The 27,351-nt window shown below is 40.4% G+C and overlaps 1 protein-coding gene across 4 annotated transcripts in view; it reads right to left on the bottom strand.

Moving 5' to 3' along the window:
• CUBN (cubilin) overlaps nt 1–19,045 on the bottom strand; it is a 144,964-nt gene extending 125,919 nt beyond the window's left edge. For 2 of the 4 annotated variants that reach the window (XM_048061817.2, XM_048061818.2), the window contains exons 1-14: nt 18,517–19,045; nt 17,165–17,294; nt 16,738–16,830; nt 15,686–15,724; nt 14,803–14,904; nt 13,760–13,863; nt 10,106–10,232; nt 8,766–8,934; nt 7,810–7,941; nt 6,480–6,575; nt 5,818–5,939; nt 4,129–4,315; nt 2,333–2,451; nt 1,287–1,521 (exon numbers count right to left, since the gene is read on the bottom strand). In XM_048061817.2, coding sequence (XP_047917774.2) covers nt 1,287–1,521; nt 2,333–2,451; nt 4,129–4,315; nt 5,818–5,939; nt 6,480–6,575; nt 7,810–7,941; nt 8,766–8,934; nt 10,106–10,232; nt 13,760–13,863; nt 14,803–14,904; nt 15,686–15,724; nt 16,738–16,830; nt 17,165–17,294; nt 18,517–18,638 — 1,777 coding nt within the window. In that variant the 5' untranslated portion in view covers nt 18,639–19,045. Of the gene's footprint in view, nt 1–1,286; nt 1,522–2,332; nt 2,452–4,128; nt 4,316–5,817; nt 5,940–6,479; nt 6,576–7,809; nt 7,942–8,765; nt 8,935–10,105; nt 10,233–13,759; nt 13,864–14,802; nt 14,905–15,685; nt 15,725–16,737; nt 16,831–17,164; nt 17,295–17,460; nt 18,026–18,446 lie in introns of those variants that run through there. The other 2 variants (XM_048061819.2, XM_066991665.1) reach the window with 2 other exon arrangements.
• Nucleotides 19,046–27,351: the final 8,306 nt, after the last annotated feature.

Genomic DNA, 27,351 nt, shown 5'->3' with positions numbered 1-27,351 from the left:
AAAATTAGGTAGCACTTTAGAATTCAGAATACATTCAGAAACAAACAAACAAACAACAACAAACAAATAAACCAACAAGTTACTTCTTTCTTTACATTTTATAATTAATTTTACAATTCAGTTATAAATATATATATATGTATTTCCTCATCTGCTTTGTAAAAGAAATATTCTCTCACGGTTGTAATGGAAGTATCTTTAGGAAAATGGTCAAAAGCATTTGTTTTAAAAATAGAATGCACTATGTTTTTGATTGGATTTACAAAATTAATCTGAATTTCTATTCTTTGTAAATAGAATCTCCATGTTTTACCCTAGCATAAGACTGTTTTCATTTTTTTAAATGTTAATTACAGGGAAAGCTGTTTTATGTTCTTATCATAAAAGAACTCCTCTCTCCCCATAACAGCTGGGTAATGGTAGGGGTAACTTGTGTCTTATACCTGAGGAAGAGCTAGTTTGGTTAACTCTATACCTCTGGTTTTATTTCTTTCAAAAGATCTGTTTTCACTGTTCAGTATCCATATTTGTCAGTTAGTAATTATCTATCTAACAATATCAATTAAAAGGGAAAAAAAAAACCAAACATTAAAAGAACATTTTAATAAATATTTCTTAAAATAAAGAAACAGTTTCCCCCAGAATTTTCTATACTTTTTTTTTTTCTCTGTGACTTTTCAGGACACAATCCAGTGCACAGTTTTGTTTCTAGATGATTCTACACAGAACAGTGAAGTGAGCTTGATGCTGCACAAGATATATTTAGGCTTTATCTCTAGAAATGCACTTCCAAGACTCCTGGAAGAATCACACAAGTGGTGTTACCAAGAATTCAAGCAGTAACAGCCTGCAAATCATACCAAAAACATCACAGATAATTTGAAATTAAATTTCAAACAGTTTGATCCTAGAATGTTTGGAAAGCATGATCCTCGTGTAAATTGCCAGTGGAAAAAAAAGGGTAACTTGCCTGCTCAATGTACTAGAAACTTCTGTGAGAAAAGAGAATTAATCAGAAGAATGCCATCTCCAGGATTGTATGTTCTATAGGGGATTCCTCACAGGGGGCAAAAAGCAGCCTTAAAAACTAGCAGAAAATTATTCACACAGAGGCCTAAAGTTGGAGTTTAAATAGCTTAAAATGACACGTGTCTAAATTTCAGCCTCATCCCCTAGTAAAATATTGTCCTATTGCTCTTAATGTTTTCTAATTAAAGTAAGTAAATCATTCATTTTGCTCCAAAGCTATGAACACATTAAATTACCTGACATTTCATCAAACTTACCAGGATCTCGAGATTCCCACTGAACAGTAAAACCTCCATCTGTAATGGCGTGATTTGAGTACAACCAAAAATAAAGGGAGTTGTGGGAACTGAAAAGCTCTGTGGGAGGTGTGGAACCACAGTATTTTCCCAGCATGTGCATTGATGCTGAAGCCCCATCATGGATTTGAAGGAACTCAGAGTTACAGTCATTACTTGCCTTCAGTTGGAAGACCGGGAAAATAATACGCAGAATCTAACAGGAAGTAGCAAAACAAAAAATATCTTTTTTTGCATCTGCTAAAATAATTTATGCTGTAACTCTGCATAGGAAAGATTTATTTGTTCATGCAGTTATGAGAATCTATTCGCTTTGGAGTCATTATGTGATTTCCTGAAAAATTCCAGGATAGAAGAATATATTACAGAATCTTAAGGATCAAAAGAAAGGAGAGAAGATCAGAAAGAATTTGGACAAGGAAGTTATCTGGAAACAGCATTATTCCTACAAACTAATAATTGATATCATTTGCTTGTGTCTGCTACGTGATATAGTTAGAAAAGCTTGAAATTGAGCATATAATACTTTACTCCAGGTTTCCCATGGAAGCTTTCTCATCAGATAGTTAACATTTCTTATCCTTTCTATGATTGAAAATATTATCATGGGAGTTAAAAAAAATGAAATGATCTTTCTTTTGCACATATAAAATCAGTGTATTATGAACCTACTCGAGATAAATAGTGACACACACAGCTTTATGTAAGTTCAGATTCCCTGCCTATGTGCTTTAATGTAGTTCTGCTGAAGAAAGCAGTAGTGGCTCTAAGGCTTAAAGTTGAGGATATGTCACATACATATAATGCTTTATAAAACACTAGCAGCCACTAGTTTATAAAGCAACTTATTTCATTCCCATGGAAAGTCAAAAATATATCCAAAATATAGATCCCTTAATATAGGTCACAATACTGGGAATGTGTGACATGAAGATGGTCACATTTGCTCTGATGAACTGAGGGGTCCTGCAGAGTGAAGGTTTCTTTAACCTGAACTCTTTTTTTACCTTGCTGGGATCAGTCTGAATAACCCAAGCGCAGCTGACCCTGGTATCGTACCGCTGGTTGCTTGGGTTGTTCGGGTAACTGAAAGTCCCCCTGGAGCCTGAGAGATATCCTCCACAAGCTGCAGAAGTGGAAAAGTAAATGGATTAATTTGTGCTATCACAGTGCAAACTTAAACAAAACCAAACTTTTAGCTTTGGTTTCCTAAACATTTAAAGCAAGGATGAAAGATACTATTTTGAAAGACTTCAGGATTTCCTCTAAAGTGGAATGACATCACAAAAAATGGGAAAAAATACTCCCTGAGAGAAACGTAGTTCCAGGAAAAAGAGTAAAGATCTTTCAGCAGGAAAATGTGAATTCTGCCAAAAGTTGTTGATTCTCTCTCAGAAAACTATCAGTAAACTAGTTTGTTTCCAGAAGACTAACTCTGGACTGAAATCTTCAGAATTTCCACTGGCACTGAAATGACATTTGAATGACACTGAAATGACATTTTGAATGATAAATGATACAAAAAATGAAAAATGATATAAAATTGTCTTTCTCAGTAGTGGTGCATCACAGAATGTATCCTTCAGATGTTTCATTGTCCTATACATCCTTTTGGGTCAGATTTCTGGTTCTGATATCACCTCTTATAATATACCATGGTCTGTTCTCTCATTGAGCCATTAAGTGAATGGGAGCTGTGAACTGGGAATCCCAAACAGCTACAGAAAAATATGTCCATAAAGAACCCAAAATACAATGCACATACAGCTGTGCATTGCAAGAAGCAGCTGTAGATTAACATTCAACTGACAGCAAAGAAATACTCAATTATCAGCGAACTGAAGTATTTTGTATGAGGGAATGGTAAAAAGAATATAATTTTCTTTGAAGTGTCCATCTAAAACATCTCACAATTTCTCAACGAGATTCATAATTATCATATCACAGAATGTATTATTTTTCCTTTGATTAAGAACTAAGAGAAAGATTGATACATTATAATTTGTCAATGGTTTTCTATTCTTCACATTTTGAATGGTTAAGTATTTTTTCCACATCTATATTCTTAATAACAAAAAATTACTGGTTAGACATATAAGGAAAGCAGAAAGAGCTTGAAGTAGCTCTAATATAGAACAGATTTCACAGTGGCTCAGTGAAAGTTCACATTCTGTATTCTATGAAAAGTTAATCTGCTTTTTTCACATCAATCTGCAATACACAGGAGCCATCTGACAGATGGATGCCACAGAGACACTCACTGGAATGCTATCCTGACTTTGTTTAATCAAAATTAATGGCAAAATAATCCCCCCCCCTCAAAAAAAAAAAAAAAAAAAAAAAAGAAGAATACATATTCAGAAGAAATCGTACAAGTAGGAACACTGTAAACTCCACGTTCCTAGTTTCATGGATAACATTTCTTCCATTACATTACTGTTTTGAAAACCTTTTCTGGCTTTTCATGTTAACTAAAAATATCAGGACCTCTGAGCTTTGCAACAAATGAAATTGTATGCACAGAAGAAAAAAATTACCATCTTCTCTTGTAAATCTGTTTCCCTTATATCAAACCCTCTTTCTCACCCAGCTTACCAGACCACTTCTCAGGAACAGCAATTTGATTTTAGGTTAACTGGAGTCCAGCCACGGCCACTAGGCCTCCAACTCCAGTGTTACGCTCCTATTGCTAAACAAAGCAGTTATAAAGAAAAAATTGTGGAAAACTTTAACTCCAAGGGACCAGGACCTGTAGTTCACCAACATTAGCTTTTTTCTCCAGAGGAGGATATCCCGGACATACCTTGCTGGGCAGTCTGGCACTGTGGTCCTGTCCAGGCACTGGTGCACTCACAGGTGTAGCTGTTGATCCCATCAGTGCAGCTTCCCCCATTCTGGCATGGGTTGCTAGAGCATTCATCAATGTTTTCTGTACAATTAGGGCCTGTCCAGCCTGCATTGCACAGGCAGAAATACCCAAAGATCGTTGCCTACAGGTATAAAAAAACGCAACAAACTTAATGATCATGGATCATATAAAAGAATCAACGTAGTTGGTAGAAACACTGACATTTACACTTACTTTATGTGGAGATATCAGAACAAAGAAATAAATCATTTGGAGTTCAATGGTCTTGATGGTAAGCAATGAATACCACCATAAACCAAAAGCCTAATCAGATTATCTAGCTGTTTGCTGTTTCTGTCAGGTTGTTTCTTTGCAGAGCTCTTTCAAGGTACTTTTTAGAAAGTCAAAATCTGTATTCATTTAATCATTCAGGAAACTGTTTGCCTGGTTTTGAAATGATCATCCTACACACAAGTTAATGATATTATCTAAAACTTAAAAATAGCAAGCCAAGATAACAGTGGTTTATAATCATTTCTCTCTAGCCTGTTCTCTTAGAAGTCTGCACTGCAGTTATGTGGATGTTACTTTATTTTTCACCCTGACGGATGTTAAATGGGAACACTTGCACTTACTTCTTTGTATTATTCCTGTCTTTTTCCCATTTGTTTTGTCTTGACCTTTACTATGCCTTGTAATCAAGTCTTTCCATATCTGTAATTGTTTTAATTTCTTACGCCCTCTTTTCTCGTATTTGTTGTTTTCTAGATATACTTTTTACAGTTAAAGCAGAGTGTGGTATTCCATGGCACATGCTAACTGCCAGCTTTGATGTCACATATTCAATGTGCTATATTTCTTTTATTTCCCTGTACATTCTCTGATCACATCCTCTGTATCCTGAACAGAGATTTTCAGTATCATGGAAGAGATAGAAAGAGATTTTCTGTGTATTAAAGGCTATAATGATATTTTAGAAAATAAAACAGTACTTTCCGATCTGCGTTGCCTGGTATTTAATTAACATTAAACTTCATCTGTCATTACACTGGTCAAATATAGCTCTGGTGTACCCTATTTTATTAGATAACTCAAAATCTCATTGCTGAACTATCTGGTTATCATTATCTTTAAGCAATAGTTTGCAACCATGATTGCTTATAGTTGTATGTTAGGATAAATTTGAGGGAATACATAATTTCTTTTAATAGACTGACTAAAATAGTTTCTAAATAGTTAGAAAAAGTAGATGAGAACTGGGCACAAAAGGTCCTTTAAATAGCTGAGCGAAAAGACAACAAGTACCCACAGAAGTGAGTGAGGGATGCACAGAAAAGGGTAAGGGGAGGAGTGGGAAAGAGGGGATCATCTCCTTTAGAACAGAAAATCAGGAAAGTGAAAGGCAAAAACATCATATGGCCCATTTCCCCCCTGACTCCCAGAATCATCAAAAGAAGGATATCTGTAGAACAACATGGACAAACAAGATCAGACTCTACTTGAACAACAAATTTACCATTTGTGAACATTTCTCCAAAATCATCATAATAAGTATCTTCCACAACAGAAGTATCAAAATCCTCAGATCCACAGCACTAACTTCCCTGAGCACAGCAGGGAGACTGTGAGGAGTCAAGCACTTACCACGCACTGACCATTTGCACAAGGGTTTTGTAGCTGACAGATATCACTGAGGGGAGAGCATCCGTTTGGCCCATATCCATTTCCAGTGTACCCAGATGTGCAGGAACAAAATGGCATTAGTCCTTGGGAGATCAGGCAAAAGACACAGAAAGTAGTTCAGTCCTTGTTAAAATGACAGTACCAACCATGACAAGACAGTTCCTTGACATTTTGAAGCTGAGCCTTTATATATTCCAACTTATTTGCTCTTTTGGTACTTTCCCTGGTCTTTGCCTCTCTGATCATGAAAAGATCCCTGGTTTTTTGTACCTGAGAGTCCAAAGTAAGCTTCACGGGAAGTGGTGGAATTACTAAAAGGATATTTATAGGAAGGAGAACAATAGTCACAAGTAGCTGAAACTGGAAAACCCCATTGAAGGGAAATGGTGAAGATCTCCACATTTTTATGATGAAATCTGCTCTTTTGTGTGGAGCCTCAATCTGTTTCTGTCAATGTCTGTGGCTGTTGACTTTAGCCAACCTGCCTGTGAACTCCTCTGAGTAAGGCAAAACTGACTATGGAGAAGGGGCTGCATTATAAATATTTTGCTACAAAGTGGGTTCAAATGGACTATTTTCTTGAGATTCACACTGTCCTCACAGACCTTACAAGAGCATCATACCTGAAACAGAGGTACAAGTTGCCAGTGGATGGCAACCTCCATTATTTATTGAGCAGATATCAACCTGGGTACATGTTTGTCCATCCCCTTCATAACCTGTACAGAGGTAAATCTTAGTTAGTCTGTAACAAACTATGTTCCATGAGCATCAGCAGCAAAACAATCGTCTGGTGAGAAAAAACACTAATTTATGGTGTAAAATCACAGTCTTTGCAGCTAACGAGAGAAAGTCAAATAACCTTCTGGAGTAAAACCTGGCATATTTATTATGTTCCTATGTTGCAAGGATGGATTCTGATCTTAACTAAATTTCCACATGATTTTATAAAAGAGTTGTATTAACGCTACCCAAATATAGGTGAGGTCAGAGTGAGGCCATAGGATCTCAGGTCTCTCAGCCACCACGTGCTGCCCTGCCCACACTTCTGCACGCAGCCAGCCCCAACCACTTCAGGGCTTCCCGCTGCGTGCCAGAGCTGCCCTTGGGTTTCGAATGCAACGTCTGCCTCCTCTTGGGAGGCTCTGCAGGACCAAAATGCTGAGGAACGACTGCACGGCCAGAACTGAGGTCCACTGCACCACACCAAAATTAGCCCGAGGCCACGTTTCTATCATGCTGATAGCCCTTCAGCCCCCAGAAATGGAGAGCCTTCAGTAACTGCAGCCTGCTGCCATTCAGATGGCAGTCGGAAGGTCAATTAGAAACCCTTTTTCATGCTAGTATTTCCCATATTGATTGCATGCATCTCGTAAAGCAATTGAAACCATAGAACACAAATTATATGGACAGAAGTCACCGCTTCCTCTATTTGACCTGTATTGCAATGGAAACACTGCTGTTTTACAAAGCAGTCAGAGTGTGACAAACAATTATCTAGCCTTTTTATAAAGACAGACAATACAGCTGATTTATGGCACACAGGATACTCTTTTAATTAAAACAGACAATGAAATTACTATTGTAATTATGCAATCCCTGTCTCCCATTGATTTTTTTAAAGGAAGTACCTTATAAAATAAAAGCTTTAACACCAAAAGGGGCTACCTAATACAAGAGAATCACATTTCAGATGATGCACCAACAAACACCTACTCTACAAAATGTTCATTAATAGCTGAAGCAGTTTGAATATTTGTGAGCTCCACATCCTATATTACAGTATAGCACTGTAGAAAATGCAAAAATGTTACATATTTGTGTATGTGGTATTCTTTATATAAAACCAGTCTACAGCTTCTTAACTATATCATAAAACAGGCTCAAATGTGTTAAATCTTCATCTTTTAATTCTTTCTATAGTTCTATCAACAAAAAATTCCATTATTTTACCTGGTGGACATAGTCCACAGTGGAAGGATCCCATTGTGTTGATACATGGAACCATTGGTGCAGTTGAGCAGCCTCCATTATTACTTTCACATTCATTAATGTCTTGGCAGCTGTGGCCATTTCCTTGCCAGCCTAAAAAGAAGCACAGGAGAGACATTAAATTAGAAAACGCTTGACTTTTTCATTTTCTCCTTTGGCCAGATCTTCTCCTAGAGTAGAAAAATATGCCTTTTGAATTTCCCCTCAGTAACACAAGAGAAGACCTGTCCCTCTGATAAATGATGATAATTAATGCTGGTCTGCAAAATATGTTACAAACACAAAAAGGTGAAGGTATTTGTATAAGAATGCTTTATTTTAACTGTATTGTGGATATGTCAGAATCAAACACAGTTTAATCCGAAGAGGAGACAATTCTGGTCTAGTGAACGTGTAAAATTTGCAGCAAGGTTTTATTATAACTCTGGTTAAATCTTCAAATGCTCCTCATATACACTTCCTATACATACAACATACCCTACTCAGGAAGACGGATCATAGGATTTATGGCTTGAAGGGATAATTAGATTTTTATATTACCTTGGGACAATGGGCATACTGACATGAAGCTAGCCCTACACATACTGGGAAGGATTCATCTTACCTATCCCAAACTAGTTGTTCTGGGCTCCCATTAAAATCATTGGAAAAAAATAGGTACTTCAAGAATGTTATTCATCTGACCTATTTAGATGCTCTGTTTAGGATGGGATAAATCATGCATTAGACTCCACTACGTAAAATTATCTATGTGTTATATAGATAAGCCATAACCTGTAGGCATTTATTCTGTAGAATACAGACTGGAGCATTTCATGGGATAATTCCCATATGGATCCCCGGTCTGTTTATGACACACCGCCAGTCCTACTTGCTGCCACCCCCTCCCAACATAGAAGCAAGGAAGGACACGGTACCTGTGGGGCAGGGGCCACACGAGTAGGAGCCAAGTGTGTTTTGGCACTGCACAGGCGGGTTCTGTGAACACGGGGGATTAGGGAGGCTGCATTCATCTATATCGGCGCTGCAGGTGGGGCTGCCAGGAGGGGACATCCAGCCAGTGGCACAGATACAGTGGTACTTGGGCTGCCACAGCAAACAGCACATTACATATTTAAGACAGGTAGAAGAACAGCCAAGAAAAGGGCAAGAGTTCGTTTTATAAAATGTCTTCTAAACTATACAAGAGAGATTAGTGTAAGCAACCTGAAGTCAGCTTGGCTGTATGCAAACTGTTCAGTAACCTATATAATACGAAGAGATGACATTAAGTTGCAAATATACATTTTAATTAACAACAATTTTCTCTCTTCTAAACTTTACTAATGGCCAGACTCAATATTTATCTAGCTTTGGTACAATTAAAGCTAATGGAAACTGTATTGTTGACTGACACAAAAGCAGACGCTGTTAAGCCAGCACTGAATCCTTTTGAAAAGATTTCTCCACAAAAATAGGTAGAAAACAAGTGATGAGTTGTGAAAATTTCTACAAATGGAGCAAAAAATCATTTTAGCACAAAGAATATGTGGTGTGGCTGGAATGGTGCATGGGTGTATAGGAACACTGAGGAGCAGAAGCCTGCCAGGGTAGTTTTGGAGGGCTGCTCTGAGTGGAAAGAGCCAAAGCTGGCATCTTCCATCCATGTCTTTGGAGTGAACACCCTGTACCCGGATTTTGTCCCAAAAACAATTATCTGGCTTGTTACAGAAGGCCATTCGAGTACATGTTAGCATCCACCCAGTACAGGCACTTGGACAGCTGAGGCCTGGAGTCAGTGATGGAGTCAAATGGATGGTACAGAGCCCCAAACACCGGCAGCAGCCACCAGGCCAGCAGTCAGTGTTCCATTGGTATTGCTTTTCCAAAGGAAAACAAGAACCATGTTTCTCCCTCTGAATCGTTTAAGTAATAAAATATTCCAGCAACTGAGTACTGAACCCCCCACATAATGAATGGTAAGAATATGATATTTGAAATGAGACTTTGACTGTTGAAAGACTATTCCCAAGCTCCCAATGGATGTAATTGTAGATCTAATACTTTCACAAGTATCTTTAACAAGACGCAAGGCATTTCCAGTTCCTTCTGCTGTCCTTGGGACATCAGCGATGTTATATGGCATTTCTTTGTGCAGTGCATTGTGCAGCGGCATTTCTTGATGTCTTTTCAGTGCTACACAGTTTTGTGGTACCGAGCACAATTTGTTGCATGTTCGTGCTGCCTTGCATAATGAGACTTATACATTGTTCCTTACTTTGTTGGGCTGATCCCTTTCTGCATCTACGCAGATGCCATGCTCACAGAGCGTCTCAGATCCTCCCTGGCAGTCATCAAACTTCGAGGCACAGTGAGACCCATAGGTTTCTGGAGTACAGGAGCAGCTAATGGTGAAAGCAGACAGAAAAATCAATACGTTATTTCTATATAGCACTTAAAGATCACGTGTTGCCATGGTAAGATAATATTCTGCAGTGTTTATTTATACGGTGTTCCTCATGAAGTCCCTGTGTACTTAGCAGTACTGACAATCCCATTAATAATCCTGCAGCCAGAGGCAAGGCTCCTGTCTAGTAGAGACTGAAGAGCCGTGTGGGACTTGCTCATATCCGTGACTGTCCAGGCCCATAGGAGTATCCACAGATTTTTGTTACAACCACAAATTCAAGAAAAATGAAACAATTAAAGTGAGACTTCAGCAGAATATGAGCCTGGAAATCCCCACTTCAGCCAGAGAGCACCTTAACTTTGCTTTTCACCTTCTTGTGTTGCGGGTACCTAAAGCTCTACCTCTAGCAATACACAAAAATGCTTTGCCATCCAGAGGCTTGGTGCTTATCTCCTGTCTGTGTCCATACACAAGGAGCAACCCCACTCACCTTCACAGCGATCCAGACATCATTCCCTGCACTCCCTCCCAAAGCAGAGGTGTACAAGCTACAGGAGGCACCACAGTTCCTTTGATTTTTTTTTGTTGTTGTTATTTTTGTTTGTTCGTTTTTTAAATCCCCACCACTGCAGGAGATGGTGGTGTTAGCTCTTCACCATGTTAGCTCTTCTGAGCGCTCATCTGGGAGGTGGCCCAGCCGGGGCCATTCCCTCCTATCCCACATCCAGCCCGTCCCAGGGAGCGGGGCAGCCTCACACCCTGTGGGGTGACAGTGGCGGTACGAGGGTCTGCTGAGGTAGGAGGAATAAAGCTGCAGGCTGAAGGGATGCATACTGCATCGCCTTAGTCACAGCATTGCGCAGACACAGTGGAACTGAAACTAGGAGCTTCTAGGCCATCAGGGGATGTTTCCTTTTTCTCTGGCCCTTTATTTCCACATGGACAAAAACTGAATCCGAAATACAACTAAGTGAATGGGACTAAAACTGCAGAAAGACTCCAATCAGCTAACTTTTAATAAAATGAAAGTGAGACACTTATTTCGATGCAAGTTATGTGCTGAGATGTCTGATCCCCACAGAGACATATAGCACTCACACAGCCCTGTTCACTTGCTTTTAAGCTGGTTAATAAAAAAATAAAATAAAATATAATAATAATAATAAAAAAAAACTCTGTACTAGCATTTACCTACACAGTCTGAATCAGATATTCCAGTGCAGCCGATCTGGACCTTGGAGCAATTTACTAGTAAGCTGTGCTATCCTTGCCATGGCAACATGTGATCAGCTGAAAAAGCAGTTTGATAAGCCAATTGCAGATAACTAAACTCTGCACCCAGGACAAGCGACCCAGATGAACCCAGGCTTAAAAACTGCAGTCGCAGTACTGTAAAACTGCATGTTTATTAGTGTGAGAGACAGCAGATACACCAACACCATCTTGCAAGTGCAGTCGCTCAAGCTGGGCAAGCGGAGAGTCAGCAGGACAGGGAAGCAGAACACCCCCAAACGTTCAAAGTACATGCACAGCCTCGCATTCAACTCCAAAGGACACAGCAAGGCAATCGGAGAGGCTCCAAAGGAGAAAGAAAATGACACTGTCTCCTGCCTAGTCTGGCAAAGATTAATCCATTACCCATTTGAAGTTGCTCAGCTTTGAGAAGTAGGCCACGCCGCAAGGAGCTTCGGCCAAACTGCAAAGCGGTGCTGCGTGGCACTGCCCTGGTCCTCTCCCATTGCTACCTGCGTGTCCTGGTGAGGCCCCCATCATGCTGGTTGCGATGCAAGAGTCTGATGGACATGGGGATTCCCACGGCCTTTTGTCCAAATGATGCCATGTCCTATTGAGGTGCTGATTCAGAAAGCATTTCTAGAATACCTGCTTTTTCCTCATAGCTCCATGCTTTCCTGAATTAGAGCTTGAAGCTTGCAAGTAAAGAATCTGAACAGGGAGTGAAGACTGTGTTACCCTCCATTTGACAGTACCTGTTAGAGCACTGCCCTTCACCTGGTGTTATCGCCGAGGTCTATGGGAAGTTAAATATCACCATTTTCTTTACCCTCAGTCCCCACTGGTGTATGTAACTGCACCAGAGCAGGACTGGGGTGACAGGGGTTGCTGGACCCCAGAAAAACCAGCAGCAATGTTCTCACAGCTGCTGAAAAGAGCCATGTCACCCTGTTTGGGGACAGTTTTAGCATCTGGGGAGAGCTCAAAAATAAGTAGGACGTGATGTGAAAGGAGTCTGTGAAGACAGTATAATGGATTTGGGGAAAGGACTGAACTATAATCCTGAAGGCATAATGCAAAAGCAGTAATATCACAATGTCCATGACTTACAAAGAGGTTCTAGTTTCTTTGAAGTAATTGTGTAATTTGTAAGAATTAGACTGGAGAACAGACTTCAGGAGTCATGACCATAGAAACACAATGAAAACACCTGAGAAAAAGGCAGAGGGTTTGTTCCCTCAAACCTTAATTTAGTCACACACCTGTGTGCCACATCGCAGAGCTCAGTAAGAAACAATAAGTAAAGGCAGGCTGCTTTGTGCGGAGTTTCCTTGATAAATGTCTTGCATTGAGGACAGCTGCAAGCAAGCTAGAAAGATCTTCAAAATCAAAGAAAAGCTGTCAGGCAGCCTTATGCACGCAGTAACATCTCAACAGGCTCTGTGTTCCTGCTGAAGTGGAGCACTGCATGAGAATTTCCCTTTTGTGAAGTTCCTCCAAGAACTGATAAAGCACTGTAAGGCAGTGTTACACCAAGCAAATATTTGTGGGGGCTAAGACTTTCATGCTGAAGCAGGAGACAAGATGCTTTGAAGAAAGCTGTGGCATGCTATCCAGCCTGCTTGTTCCCATTGCACAGGGAGAGCTTTGTATTATATCTGAAAGTTATTTATTTACCAGATTATTTGCCACTATGGAAAATAAGACTCAGGATGTTCAGGCTGGCTTGCCTTGTAAACGGGAGCATGTTTCTTAAGGAGCTGAACAAGGACTGCCTTCTGCCTGGGCACAGCTGGAGGAGGGTGAGCCCCAGGAACCTCGTGTCTGTGGTGCCCAAGCACCCTTCTGGCCAGCCTGCTGCAGGCAGCATCTCTCCTCCCTTTCTATCTGACAGCACTATCTGTTACTTGTGCAGCTCCAGTCTCAGCAGTGCTGGTATTTCTGGAGCAGGTGAAGGCATTTCCAAGAGTTATGCAGCGTGCTGGGGATGCCACTGAACGCAGGTGTCCATATGTTCAGCAAGTTTCCAACATCCCGAAGAGTTTGCTGGAGCAAAGCTCTGCTCCTGTGTTGAAGCAAGTGATGGCTTTGGAGGGCATCTGTGCCCGTGGAAGGCTTGTCTATACAGTGTACTAATGATTTTGTGGCCTCTCAGACTGAAAGGAGGTGATATATAGTGTATAGATACTACATGGACTTGTTCCTAGAACTCGTGCTGCAGATGGGATAGGTGGCACAGACACAGCAGTATTTTATACAGCATTTTTGTGTATAGTTTTGAAAAGTTACCTGTAGCTGCCGGGTGTGTTCACACAAGTGGCTCCGTTCTGGCAGCCCAGTGCTGTTCCAGCATAAATCTGGCATTCATTAACATCCACTGAACAGAGGAGGCCCTAAGATGAAATGGAAAACCAGTTTATTTTCCAAATAACAGAGAAATGAAGCAAACCATGGAGCCAATGTTTAATATAGTTTCCAAACATACACAAACCACGGGCTGCTATCAACACAGCTTCTCTTATGAAACATTATAACAACACTGTATTGTTCAGCTGTGTTTCTGTGACCCTGGTTATCAGTCAGATGAGGGATAAAATATTTCAGATGTCTGCAGAAAGCATATGGACAGCTTAGTACTCTCCGTCCCCCTACTTTCCAGCTCCCTAGCAAAAGGCTCTGAAAACTCTCTTTCAAACTGTTTTTTCAGGAGATGCTGTTTTGTTAGGACTGAAACTACACCAATTTTGACACGAGTCTCATTGGGACAATTTTCAGGCTGACAGCTTTTGGGAAAAAAATGGAACTTTCCATCTTCAAATGTACGTAACAGCACCGTTAAAGCCTTTGCCAATAAGGTCTTTGGATTTCAAAAACCCAGAATGGGACTGATTATTTACACCCCCATTTGTTTTTCTTCTTTGGACTTCAATAAACACCATTCCCTTCCTTCATTCTCTCTACACCCTTGTGTAAGCTCAACAGCAAGGTATGCAGTTCAGTTCACGCTGCTCAGCAAAAACCAAAGACTAATTCTCTGCTGTGGAAACTGCCAAGCATCACTGACTCCATGGGGCATCACCCACGTGTAACAGTGCAGGGTCTGGCCCAGTGGTCGCGGCTTCAATTTTCTTGCTGTATGTCAGCGTTGTTGAGAAGCAAATGTGTTGCACTTAAACTAAGAGATGACTCTGTTACGGTCGTTTTGCTGTTCGGTATATCTCGCTCCATCCTGAACAATTTTTAAATGGTGTGCTTTGTCACAATTGTGCTAAGCCAGGTACAGCCTTGCAGTTACAACACACATCACACATTCAAGGAGTCTACAGACTCACCTGCCAGTTGCTGGGACAGAGGCAAAAGAAACCATCCAATGAGTTCACGCAGGTCCCTGAGTTCTCACAGGGGTTGCTGCTGCAGGCTTTCCTCTGGAGAGACTGAAACCCAGGAAGAGAGAAGGCAATTAGCTTCCTTCTTATTTAGTTTTTCATCAGCATTTATTTTCAAGACAAAGTTGTAGTGTTTTTTTTTCGTTCGTTCTTGGAGTTTTCCCTCTCACTTATTGAAAAAAGGTTAATTTGCAAAACTTTAAATCTCTTTCACTCACATCTGTACAAAAATATGACTCAGTATGACTGATCTTACACAGGATGACTGGCTGCAAGCACTAGGATGAGCGAAGCTCTGTAAGATGTAAATATTAATAGAAACTGTTCCTCAATGGCAGGCTGTTAGCGAGTCTAGATGGAGAGTTGGTTATCTTATCTTCCTGATTTCATGAGTGACTCATCGGACAACTGCTTTTACTGGCAGGAGTAGCTGTGGCTTGTCACACACTCATGGAGAAGCAGCTGATGGTTGAAAATAAGCTATTTCCAGCACAATACAAAATCCAGTTTAAATTCTCCAGTCTTTGTCTTGACAGATCAGTGAAGAAAGAGTTTATTTTTCCTTGGTATCTAGTTGTTATTCTTCAGTCTACAATTGTTTTTCCTTTAAGGAATGCAGGCTCCTACACAGTTTATGTTTTGTAAGAGGGTTTTTCACCTCCTTTACAAACCTTGGCTTTTTTTAACCTCCTGTTACCAGAAAAGGTTTTCCTGAGCAGTGTGTGAGAGGAAAGAAATCATTTAGCTATTTAATCATTGTAACCTTATCTTACTTACTTGGGGTCAGATGTTTCTTTTTTGATCTTCATTTTCTTTCCCATTTACTCACCTGCTCTAAGCTTTGAAGTTTGTTGTCAAGATTTGTGATCTGCAAGAGAAATACAAATTAAGTTGTCCTTGGCATGAGAGTCACTGCAGAGGTACGTGTTGGTCTCAGTGCTGGCATGCTGGATGCCAGTAGACTGACAAAGTGCTTTCTTTGGAGACAAGAGTATAGCTTGTGTGTGAAACCAGGTGACAATCAGGTTCAAATCAGGTCCCATTCACTGGGATTTAAGTACTTTAGGCAGTTCAGAAAATGACAGCTTATGAAAAAGGTATGTCCAATTTTGCCTACAAAAAAAACACAAAACAGTCTTCTGAAGATGCATTAGGGTATTTAAGAACATGAATATTCCAACAGGACTGCTCAGGTGCTCGTGAGCCATACAAAGGACTGAGGCCTGAAGTGGGCACACTGAAAGCCCAGGAAAGGTTCAGCATATCTCAGTTGGTTAGATCCACAAATAGCAAGCAGAAAGTGAATCAGGGAATACCATAGATACATGTTAGGACAATTTCCCTTGGAGGTCTCAGGCTATAAAATATTTTCCTATAATGAAATTATGTCTGCACTCTAACAAAAGACACTTAAACAAAGTCACTTAAAGGTTTTCCATCTTCTGTTGGAGAAAGTCTTTAGTAGCTGGGAAAAGTTCCTCGCAGGTATTTTCTTTCCACTGTAAATCTCTACATCCCATTTCACCCATGCAATGGAATATCTAGGTAACATGTCTAAGAACATATTTGGTCCATAGCCTCAACTTAGTGAGATTTCACTTCCATAAATGTTAGAGGACATAGTCCATGGAGACAGTGAACAGAAAAAGAATCCCAGTAATTGGAAATTATGGGAATTACAGGACTATTTCCATTGTCTCCACAGATACCGGTTCAGTATCTCTGATGTTAAACAGACCCTGAGCTGATGTTAAATATGGACTCTGACCCAGTTTTCTGAATCGAAGCCGAGAAATACTGAAATGCATCAGGTAATTATGTTAATCTGGGGAACGGAAAATACGGAATGCTGGTGGAGTACAACACGAGGGTGCAGCTCACCTTGGAAGCCAGCAGAGAAACCTGGTGCGACACGTTCTGAGAGACACCACTGGCTTTCTTAAGTTCTTGAATCTCTGCGCTACTTTCTCTCACCTATTTTTTTAAAAAAAAGTAAATGTAAAACAAGCTTTGATTTTTTAAAAGCTTAGGAAAGTTTTATTCTTGCTTAACATTACTATTATAAGGTCTCTTTAAATACAGAGAGCTCTGTTCCATGCACAATTTAATCTTTTAATTACTTTATGTAACAAATTGATTACAGGTCCGCAATAGCTCACTTTCATATTAAAGTGCTGACAGAAATAATATAAAATAACAATCATACAAAACACATCAAACATTTGCTAAGAAAAATTCTGAAGAAAATTAAACTATTAACGTACAAAATTGGAAACAAAGACATATTAAGGAGAAGTAACTATATCACCTGACTAAAAAGTTCTGCAAGATCTTCTTCATTAAGCTTTATTTTCCCCAGTGGTCCAGTTCTAAATTCAATATTTTTGCTGGAGCCAGCGTGGAACACTAGATTACCCTGTTCTGAGGACAAACGAGGCCTGTTGTATTACGGGAAAAAAAAACAAAAGATCATTTAGTTACACATATCTGCCAGAAAGTAGGTAGAAAATATATGCAGTAAAGTCATTCTGTTCCCATTACTGGCACTTAAAACCCACCATATGAATAAATCCATTTGCAATTGATAATAGCAATGGTACTTACTGTTCATCATAAACGTTTCTTTTCTGCCTCTTTTTTTCATAGTGGTTTGATTCACAGCTCAATCCAGCAAGTAATAACAATGCAACTAACAGCCCAGGAACAGAAGCAGCCCAAAGCATTGCTCTCCTCCAGCTGTCCTGAGATTGAAGTGAAACCTCTAGTGCTGAATTGTACTTTTGAGAGCCCAGGTGCCCTTTGCTCTCACACAGCTCTTTATTCACAAGGTGCCCATGCTGCTGTCTTGTCCTGTAAGGGTAATCTTTATCTCAGGTATCTTAATTAAAGATTGACAGTGTGCAAATAATCTAGGCACTCAGTGTGTTTTTCGCCTTTGGCTGCAGGAGCTTTGAAAGGTATTTAATTAAAATCTGCATGCGTTGGATCATTATGGCTCTGACCTTTGAGCAGCTGAGCCCCCCTGTGTCTCAGAGCACACTTGTAGCTGGCTGCTATGGGAATGCTGCGCTGTCCCTGCACGCTGCACCACATGGCAGAAGGGAAGATTGTTTGGCAGCACTAAAAGACCTAGATTATTACCAAAAAAAATAACATATAAAACCCACAGTAGCTGGCAAGGAATATTTGTATTGAAGGAGAAGCTTCCAGCCAGCAATTCATTGGGCAGATGACATAAACAAGTTAGCAGTACCAAACAGCATCCTATGAATTGAAACAGCAAAATACAATTTTAACCAAATATGGTTGCTCTGACTTAAAAATGACTCAGTCCCCAGATGCTGAGAAGACGATCGCACACCAAGAGGACTGCATTTTGTTTGGCACATGGAGGCTGTCTTCACTGCACACACTGGGGCTCCCAAATTCAGGGCCAGCCACAGACAATGGAGAAGACCAAGGAAGGATTTGGATAACGCTCAAAAATAATCGAAGAATGCAAATTCATATGTTCTGAGAGCCAAAATTTGAATCTTGACCCCATTTTCCTCTACTCTTCAGCTGCACCCTTCTCAAAAGAAGTGTAGTACCCAATTTAGTGCCACAGCCACCACTGCTCCTTAGGCCCCTGCCCCTGCAGAGCCTGGCCTGGACACGCACCTCCCGGTGCGACCTCTGCGTGTGACGAGGTGACGGGCTCCGAGCTGTGACCTCCCCAGAAGCATTGACATCAGCGGCTGCTCCTCCAGGAGTGGGCAGGCTGCTTCTGGAAGGTTCCACATCCCAACCTCCTTTGTGACTTTGCTACTCACCAGTCAGGTCTTGGCCTTTTGTTTCTTCCTCCTAGGTGGCGGTTCCCAACACCCCCGCTGCAACTGGGACTCCATGTACTGAGTCCTTGTGCCTTCTACTACACGTCAGGGATTCTGCAGCCCCATCTTCCACCCTGAAAGTGCACTTTTTACGTGACAATCCCTGCTACTCCGTCCTTTTCTTTTGCCAGTCCCCTATTCCCCTCACACATATCTTGCTGTGCTTTCTTCCCCCTGCTTAGAGCAGCTTTGCATACCCTGTGCTAGGAGCTACCTGAACCTCCAGTCCCACCACAATTCATGCATTTTTCACAGAATCAGAATTGTAGGGGTTGGAAGGGACCTCAGGAGATCATCGGGTCCAACCCCCCTGCCAAAGCAGGTTCCCTGCAGCAGGCTGCCCAGGTAGGTGGCCAGACGGGCCTTGAGTATCTCCAGAGAAGGAGACTCCACAACCTCCTTGGGCAGCCCGTTCCAGTGCTCCGTCACCCTCACCGGGAAGAAGTTCTCTCACATGTTGGTGTGGAACTTCCTGTGATCCATTTTGTGGCCATTGCCCCTTGTCCTGTCCCCAGAAACCCTTCTGTTTAATACCTAACTCATACAAGTTGGTCACATTTCAACACCCGAGCAGTACAGCAACATTTGTAGCTGCTGTCGCTGAAGGTAACAGCGGCCACCGTTCATTGGCCCTACAGGTCCCAGACTTTCACAGAGGCCACAGAGCTCCTGCAGCTCCCAACCCTAGGCAGCCTCCATTTCTGCTCCAGTTTGCACTTCTCACCCAACAGGGAAGTTCTGCCCGCAGGTCTGTGGGACATGCTCTGACGCTGGGCGACTGAATGAGCTCTACAGCTTTCAGACAGGAAGGTTTCAGACAGAAAGGTCAGCGCCTTCCTGTATCCTGGGATTAGATTGGATGTGGTGACCAACAATATTAATGTCACCTCTAGAAAAGACAGAAGTACACTGTGAAAGTGAGTGTGAAGCCAGGACTGCTGAGGTTTATTGCTTTGCCACAAATAACTTTATCCTTACTACAAATAACTAAAATGTCCATTGTATCAGCAACATCCCACCACCTCCACTGTTTTCTGTTGTTTGCATGAAAACTAGCTTGTTATTACATTTTATTGCCTGAGTTTTTCAAATCTTATCTCATAATTCGGTACAGTGGTAGCCTGCTGCTCATGTTTCTTGTGCTTACAGACTGTGGTGCAGGTCACCCGACCGTTACTGCTGCTGCCTGGAGATCTGGAAGGGCAGAGGTGAAGCTCACCCTGAAACCACGGTGGTTTGAGATAGCCCATGCCGTAAGCCTCTGCTCAGCCCTCTGGGCACCCCCCTGCTCCAAAGCAGGCTGTGGCCTCCAGGAGGTTGAGTCTATCAGCTGCTGCTGCCAGAACACAGGAGCATGAGGAGGAAAGACCTTGTGTTATCCTTCACCAATGCAGGGGATGGTGTTTACATGAAAATATGGAATTGTATCCGCACTTGATGTAAACTATCCCTACTCCAGTCAATCCAAACGAACTATGATATTTTACACCAAATGAGAATCTGTCCCCACACTTTTTACTTTTTTCTTTATTACTATTATTAATTTTCTGTTCCGCTCTTTGCTCTGAAACCCTGTTCTGGAATAGGAAAGCATAGATGAATTATTGATGTCTCTGTCTAGTCAACAGGATACCTTCTCCCTCTGGGTATACTTGTACTGTCCATTAAACTAGTGCTTAGTAACATTCTTCATGTCTGTTCTGATATGTCTGGGGTTTGTGTGGTGCTTTTTGTATTTATTTTATTTTTATTTATTTAACAGTCCACTAAATGTGTATGTCGTGTTGGGTGTCAGCTTGAAGAACTTAAGGGACAACTAAAACTGCACTTTCTAGCAGGCTGGTTGAATGTACACATATATTGAAGACTTTCTTTCACAAAATGCATTGTATGTTGACAGTTTTCAGCTTGGATTTAGGCTGTTACGCCACAAAATCCTTTCTTTATCTCTATTTATTGCTTTAGCATATTCAGTACGCATTGTCTCTCTCTCCTGCCTGTCAATCTTTGATTCAAGCTTCACTTTCCAACTAATTAACTCTAATATAGCAAATAACCAATGAGCAATAAATTATAGAGGTTGGGGAGATTGTTGCTAATCCAAGGAGGAATAAAAATAGTTCATTTCACCTTCTCTTCATGCAGGCTTTACAGCTTAGACAGTGGTTGACCTGAAGAACAGGTGACTTTGACTATGCACTGATTATAGGATGGAAAGAGAGCTCTGGGCATCTATCTAAACCTTGCATGACACACTACTTTCCTTTCATTAGACCTTCAAGATTTTGCTTAATTTACTGCTCTATTTCTAGTGAATGCACCTTAGGCTGGCCAAGTTGGGAAATCTATAAACCATTTTAAGGAGAAAAATAGGTCCACACCTTTTAATTTTACTGAAATATATTGGATTAAGACATCGATTTCTGCAGGAACAGAATGGAAACCCTGCAAGTATCTGGCATAAGTTTAGGGACTGTTCATTATAACAAGAAGAGCTGGCATGAACACCTCCTCCTGGGGCAGATCATTCCATTACCTCACTGACATTATAGCCGAGGAAACATCTCTAAAGAGGATAATTTGCACACAGATTTGGCAGAAAGTAATGGAGCATTTGTCTCTATCTTATTCTGGTTGAAGTTCATCCTGTCCTAGCAGGGACTACAATTCATCACCATCTTACACTTCAGTATGTAGCTGTGTGAAATGAAATGGTGGTTTCCATCTACTTCTCCAGCAGCGTGTGCTTGCAATGCAAAGATGCTGCTGGAGAAGACAAGAGTTGACTGAGAGCACAGCCAGAATTGAACATGCATAAATTGCAACTAAGAAATCAACTCAGATGCAGACATGACACAAGACTTAACAACGCTCGCTTTTTAAGGGGGGAAGTGCAACTACTGGTGTGGATACCAGACTCAGCTAATATTTAAGGAAAAACTAACAACTCGATTATTTGCAAATAATTTTGCATGTTGCCAAGTAATGCACATTCACCTGAGTTTCACTTCAGCTCAGGTCATACCTACCAGTGCTTCCGTCTTCCCTGGATTTTCTTTGACCCTTCCTCTTTCTAATAGTGCTCCAATGTTCAAAAGTGGCACACGACATACGAAGAAGGACTGTTAACTACATGGTACAAGTGTGCAAATCGCTGGTATAAACAATGCTCGTTACAGAATTCAGCACTTTGTGCCCCTGCAGCTCAGAGATGACTAAGCACCAGCCTGGTATTGGGCTCTCTATGGGGGATCAACAACCACAGCTTACATCAGCTGAAACAATGGTGACTGAAAAACAGTTTCGGAAGGATTAGCTCTCTGGTGGAGGGGAGGCTGCCCAAAGACATCAAAGCTCAGCTGTCCCATCACCCCAACCTCCTCTTCCTAATGTGCGTCTGGAAAGTTTTATGGCCACAGCACCTTCTTCAGGGGCTGCAGCAGCTCCGAGGCTCCATTTCCCACGTCACTCCTTAAAGATTTCTTCTACTTCTCAGCACACTGCCCTCTGACACCTGCTTAAGATTTTGCTCCCTCAACACAGTCGATAAAGTTAATAAGTTACCTGCTGATGGAGTTTAACTGTCTAGGAAATGTAGGTTTTCAGCTTTTAATAGTAAATAACAAAGAGAGGAGCTTTGATTTAGTTAGCTACTTCAGCTAGAATTTATCTGCCATCCTAGTTCACCCTTGGCTCCTTTATCACAAGGAAAGCAGTTATAACATGTATTAGTTTTTTTCCTTTGTTACAAGACTCACATTTTGGTTCCTGTCTTTTTGATTCTTCTTCCTACACATTGTTTTAACAAACTATCACTTTGATGCTTCCTATTTTCTGTTTCATTCTTTTTTAAAATTAGGTTCATGAAACACTTCCAGTCAGTTACATTGGTTTTATTCTTTCCTATTGATTATTCCAGTCCTTTCAGCATATCCAAATTGCTTTAGTATACGCTGGAGTTATTTTTAGGGAGTTGCATTTGCATTGTCACCCTTCTCCACTAATAACCCTAAAGCCATGAACGGACCTGGCTGCACAATCTCTCTCAGATTTGTTCTATTCTGTACTCTTGGCTTTATGGGGAGGCTTAGATCTGAGCTGCACATTCTCAGTCCATAAATCATTTGCTGTGCATTGGTGTGATTACAAATATCGGCATTCTGTCACAACACAAATATAAGAAATAAGAGTGGTCATACTGAGAAGAAGATCCATCAAGGTCAGTACCCGGTCTCCAACAGCAGCCAAGAGCAGACAGTTAGGAAAGAAAGGGTTTGTGAAAGGGCAAGCACATACAATACCTCTCCTAAGTACTCTCCTGGCCTCTATATATCGCAGTGTGGGAACTTCTTCAGCCAGAAGTCTACCTACTTGGTACTCTCAAAGGACTTTTTATTCCATGAACTTGCCCAGTCTTCTCCTGAGCTCTTCCCCACGCTTCACCTTATAATACATGCACAGTGACTGAGTAATGCCACATGGTAAGACGAACATACAGTCAAAATGCCATTCAGAAATGTTAGTTCTGAGTAGAGTCCCATACTAAAGTGTAATAGTTATAAACGAAATGATTTATCATTATTTTTTTTAATATACACAGGACAAACATTTGAACTAATTAAAACTATTTATTACTATATGAGAAAACACATTAGCACCATCGATGCATTTTGCTTCCGAACGCCAGGTTGTACCTTAAATTAAAACCACGCCTGAGTTAAAACATCCCATTGCGTGGACAAACAAACATGCTCTCAGCCATGCTGGGATTTCAGGATGTATTCCCGTGATTAAAAACAGAGAGGCTCCCAATTGGAGGAGATTTTAGAGACTTTCGTTGCAGAGTTTTCTGAACTTTAGTATCAACCCCCAGTGAAGGTACCCAACCAGAGTGGCCACCCAACTCTCTCTTACTAAAAGTGGAGTATTGCACTAATTTAGTTCCTCTAATTCTGCTTCTGTGTGCATCAGAGCTCTTGCAAAAACATCCCTTGTCCATGGTTCCTCCTACAGTCAAAAAGACAAGGTGGAGGAAAGTCAGAGAGAACGATCCAGTTTTCTTGTGATCTCAGATAGCTGGCTGGTCATCTAATGCTATATACTTCTTTTCTTGGACAGCTATATAAGTTCCCCAGCCTTTGTAATCAAATAAAGATAAAAGTAACACAAATCTGTTCATGTGCTTCACAGTAACATTTAAACTGACACATTTTCACTACTCATTTTCCATTGTGTCTTGGAAATGTTATCTATCCAAGCAAGTTGTTACTAAACAAGTATAAACTTCCCTTAATGAGGTCAGTAAAACTAGAACATTTATATTTGCACAGGCAAAAGGAGGATGCCTAATGGAATTCATTTTGGACTTTATGCCTAATTTCTTATACTTTAGCATTACTTTGCCTCGGATATTTACTTGACTATTTCTACTTTACATACTATTTCTCACTGATATGACCTGCTATTTAAACACAACGCAGAAAAAAATACACAGAGCACAAACGTGGTTTCAAGTATCTAAGAGACAAAATATATTAAACTGTTAATAGATTTTCACTTCATATAAATTTACAAAACATCCAGCGTACAGCTACACAAATGCATAATGCAATGGGTGAACAACTGGCTGATGCATCGGGCTCAAAGGGCTATAGGAAATGGGGTTACATCTGTGGGTTAGTGTGGTGGCCAGTCACTAGGAGGATTCCCCAGGGCTCCATTATAGGCTCAGTTCTCTTTAATGTTTTTATGAATGGCTTGGATGCAGGATGTGAAGGTATACTAAGTAAGTTTGCAGATGACACTAAATCAGGAGGAGCTGTTGACTCCCTCAAGGGTGGAAGGAGTGTATAAATTCAGCATTTATATAGTAAGACCAGACCATGGAGTGTTAACCTTCAGTACAAACAGCAAGCTAACAGAACAGAAAAATCAAAGGGTGAGCTGAGAATGAATAGTTCATCCTTGAGATATAACAAATATTCGCTAATTTTTCTGTTCGTCTCATCAATTTGCAACAACCGCTACCACAGAATTTTACAGTCACTGAGGCACTGGAGGACCTGTTCAGATTTCAGCTGTTACCATTGAGATCTCTCTTGTGAAAGAAACTGAGCTTACCCATGACTAAGTCTTAGACATATGATAGCGTTAGCACAGACCAGTGTTTTTCCAGGCTGTAATACACAGATTCCTGACAAACCTTATACTCCTCCTAAGGGGGTCAGCAAAAGGTGAATTAAAAAAACTACAGGCAGGAGCCTTATGTTCCCTGCACGGAAGATGTACCTCCACTGGAAAACTTTGAGTTCACGTATCAAAAATATTCAAGCCACTGCTTTAAGCAAAAGATATTTTAGTAATTTCACCATTACACAGGTTTCTTCACGGGTATAGGGACACCAAGATTAACCCAGACGAAAACAAGCTCATGTAGGTAAGGCATTCTGTAAGGCAATCAGCAAGCTTTAAAAATGACTGCATAAATATGACACCTTTTCTATCAGAGAAACTTCTCAAGGCTGAGGAAATTCAGCCATATCATCTCACTCTGATAATGATATATATTTCGTATGTGCAGAATAAGCAAGTTATGCAAACAAAAACCAGATTCTTGAAATCTCTTCCAGTTTTCAGAGCTGTCTTCCCGATTTCACTCATTTACCTTTCAGCTGCTTTTGCAATTATACTTCATTGCCGTGAAAATGCTTAAGCTGAAGCTGCAAAGTGCTGCACTGATGTAGGCTGCAAAGCACTTATTATTAGGAGACTGCTTGGAAAAGGAAGCAACATGATCACCAAATGAGGTCAAGCAGGTGCAACCCACCAGCCCTCACTCAGTAATGAGTCTATTAATGACAAACAGATGGGATAAGAAGCAGTCACTCAATTTAGCTCTGCTGGTATTACAGGTTTAGCAGGAGCAAAATAGATAGATACATATTTGCAACTCTGAAATAACTTTTTTTTTTTCCAAAATGCCTCCTTCAGAAACAGCTCTGATTAGCAAACAAATTTGAGTCTTCACAATCATATCAAATTAAAATTGACTACCACCATGTAACAGGCTGTAGTGCTATATCATAGTTTCGGATGCAGCTAGATTCACTGCAAATTACACTTTAATACCACTTACTATGAAAAGTATATAAATACTTAAAATATGCTTTACACTAATTAAAATGTTTAACAAATTAAGGAATTGAAAACTAAGAGTTAATAGTAGTATTTTGCCAATTATTACAGAAAATTGAAATGAACAGGCTATTTACATGGTTTAGCAGGAAGAAATCCCAATTTATGTATAAAACTGATCTTTGTTTTTCTTTGAATATTTGGATCACTTTAAATAGCAATAGATCTTCTATTATTATGCCTCCCAAGAACAAAACCATGCAGCTATTGGTTACTGATCTAGTCGATAAATCTATACAGTAATCACCATGTTAACAGATAACTAACTATGGTTCATAACATTGTCAAAAACACACTTGCTCTTCGCATAATTTAGTAGTAGGCACAGTTAACATTAGCCTAGTACTTTTTGCTATTACTCTACTACAAAACGCCACCTGAGGATAGGTGCTCTCTTACTTCTCTAGAGCTTACTCCCAGAGGTCTTTTAGGAGAATCTATTTCCTGTTCTCTTTCATAGCTGGGACACTCCCAAGAGGTCCAAATGCTCTTGAGGAATAAGACAGCCTGCAGAAGCTCAGCCCAAGGATTTCCCAGTTTAACAGTGCAGAAGCAACACATAAATCAAGACTGAAGAGGAAATAAACAAGGAGTCAGCATAAGATAAAAGTATGGCATAAAGTAACAACAGCATGCTTATTTTTTTCAGGATGACTACAACAGATCAGAATAGCTGCAGTATCTCTACAGTGGTTTCTGTTCTCTGTAGTCTTTAATTTCTACTGCATTACCAAACCCAGGCGCCATACACACTGACTGTTACTATCCCATGGGGGTGGAAAAAAAAAAACCACTCTTTTTTCAGGATTGGTAGCTTTGACAACTACTTGTTTTGGTGCACAGGAACCATGAGCAATATGAAATATTACTCATATATATATGAGTAATATATATGAAATATGAAATCCTTCACTGTTGTAGCATACCAGCTCCCCGGTGGATGCTTACTAAGTATCATCTCAGCTTTTCTTCTGTTTTCTTCCTCTAGATACCAGTATGATATTGTTAGTACAGAAAGTAACAGCCTGAACACATACTACTTCAGAAGGCTTTCAGTCTTCCCATAATTTTCCTTACTGTTACAGAGATACTGAACTCACAAGACCTAATGATTAAAACAAAAAAAAACAACAACAACAAACATTCAGTCTATGTCTATGGGATAGTGTTGAACTGTGACTTTCGGGCTGGCCATATGCAGTGATTTCATCCCGAAAGACACTCTTAACTCTAGTACTACTATCAAGTTTTGTAAAGCAGTTTTTAGAAGAAACCCATATAGCTTTTCTACACTTCTTAAGCCAAAGGAATCTAGACATGAAGTTTTAAAATATTTTTATGTCTTTTATATGCAGGTCTTTGGTAAGGAGCAATGATCTCATCCTGGATAATGTAAGCGAGAACAAAAACAGCCAAGTTATTGTCAGAG

Source organism: Anser cygnoides, chromosome 2 (assembly GCF_040182565.1).
Source record: "Anser cygnoides isolate HZ-2024a breed goose chromosome 2, Taihu_goose_T2T_genome, whole genome shotgun sequence".
Classification (NCBI taxonomy): domain Eukaryota; kingdom Metazoa; phylum Chordata; class Aves; order Anseriformes; family Anatidae; genus Anser; species Anser cygnoides.
The sequence above is the reverse complement of the archived record's forward strand: the minus strand, read 5'-3'. Positions and strand labels throughout refer to the sequence as shown.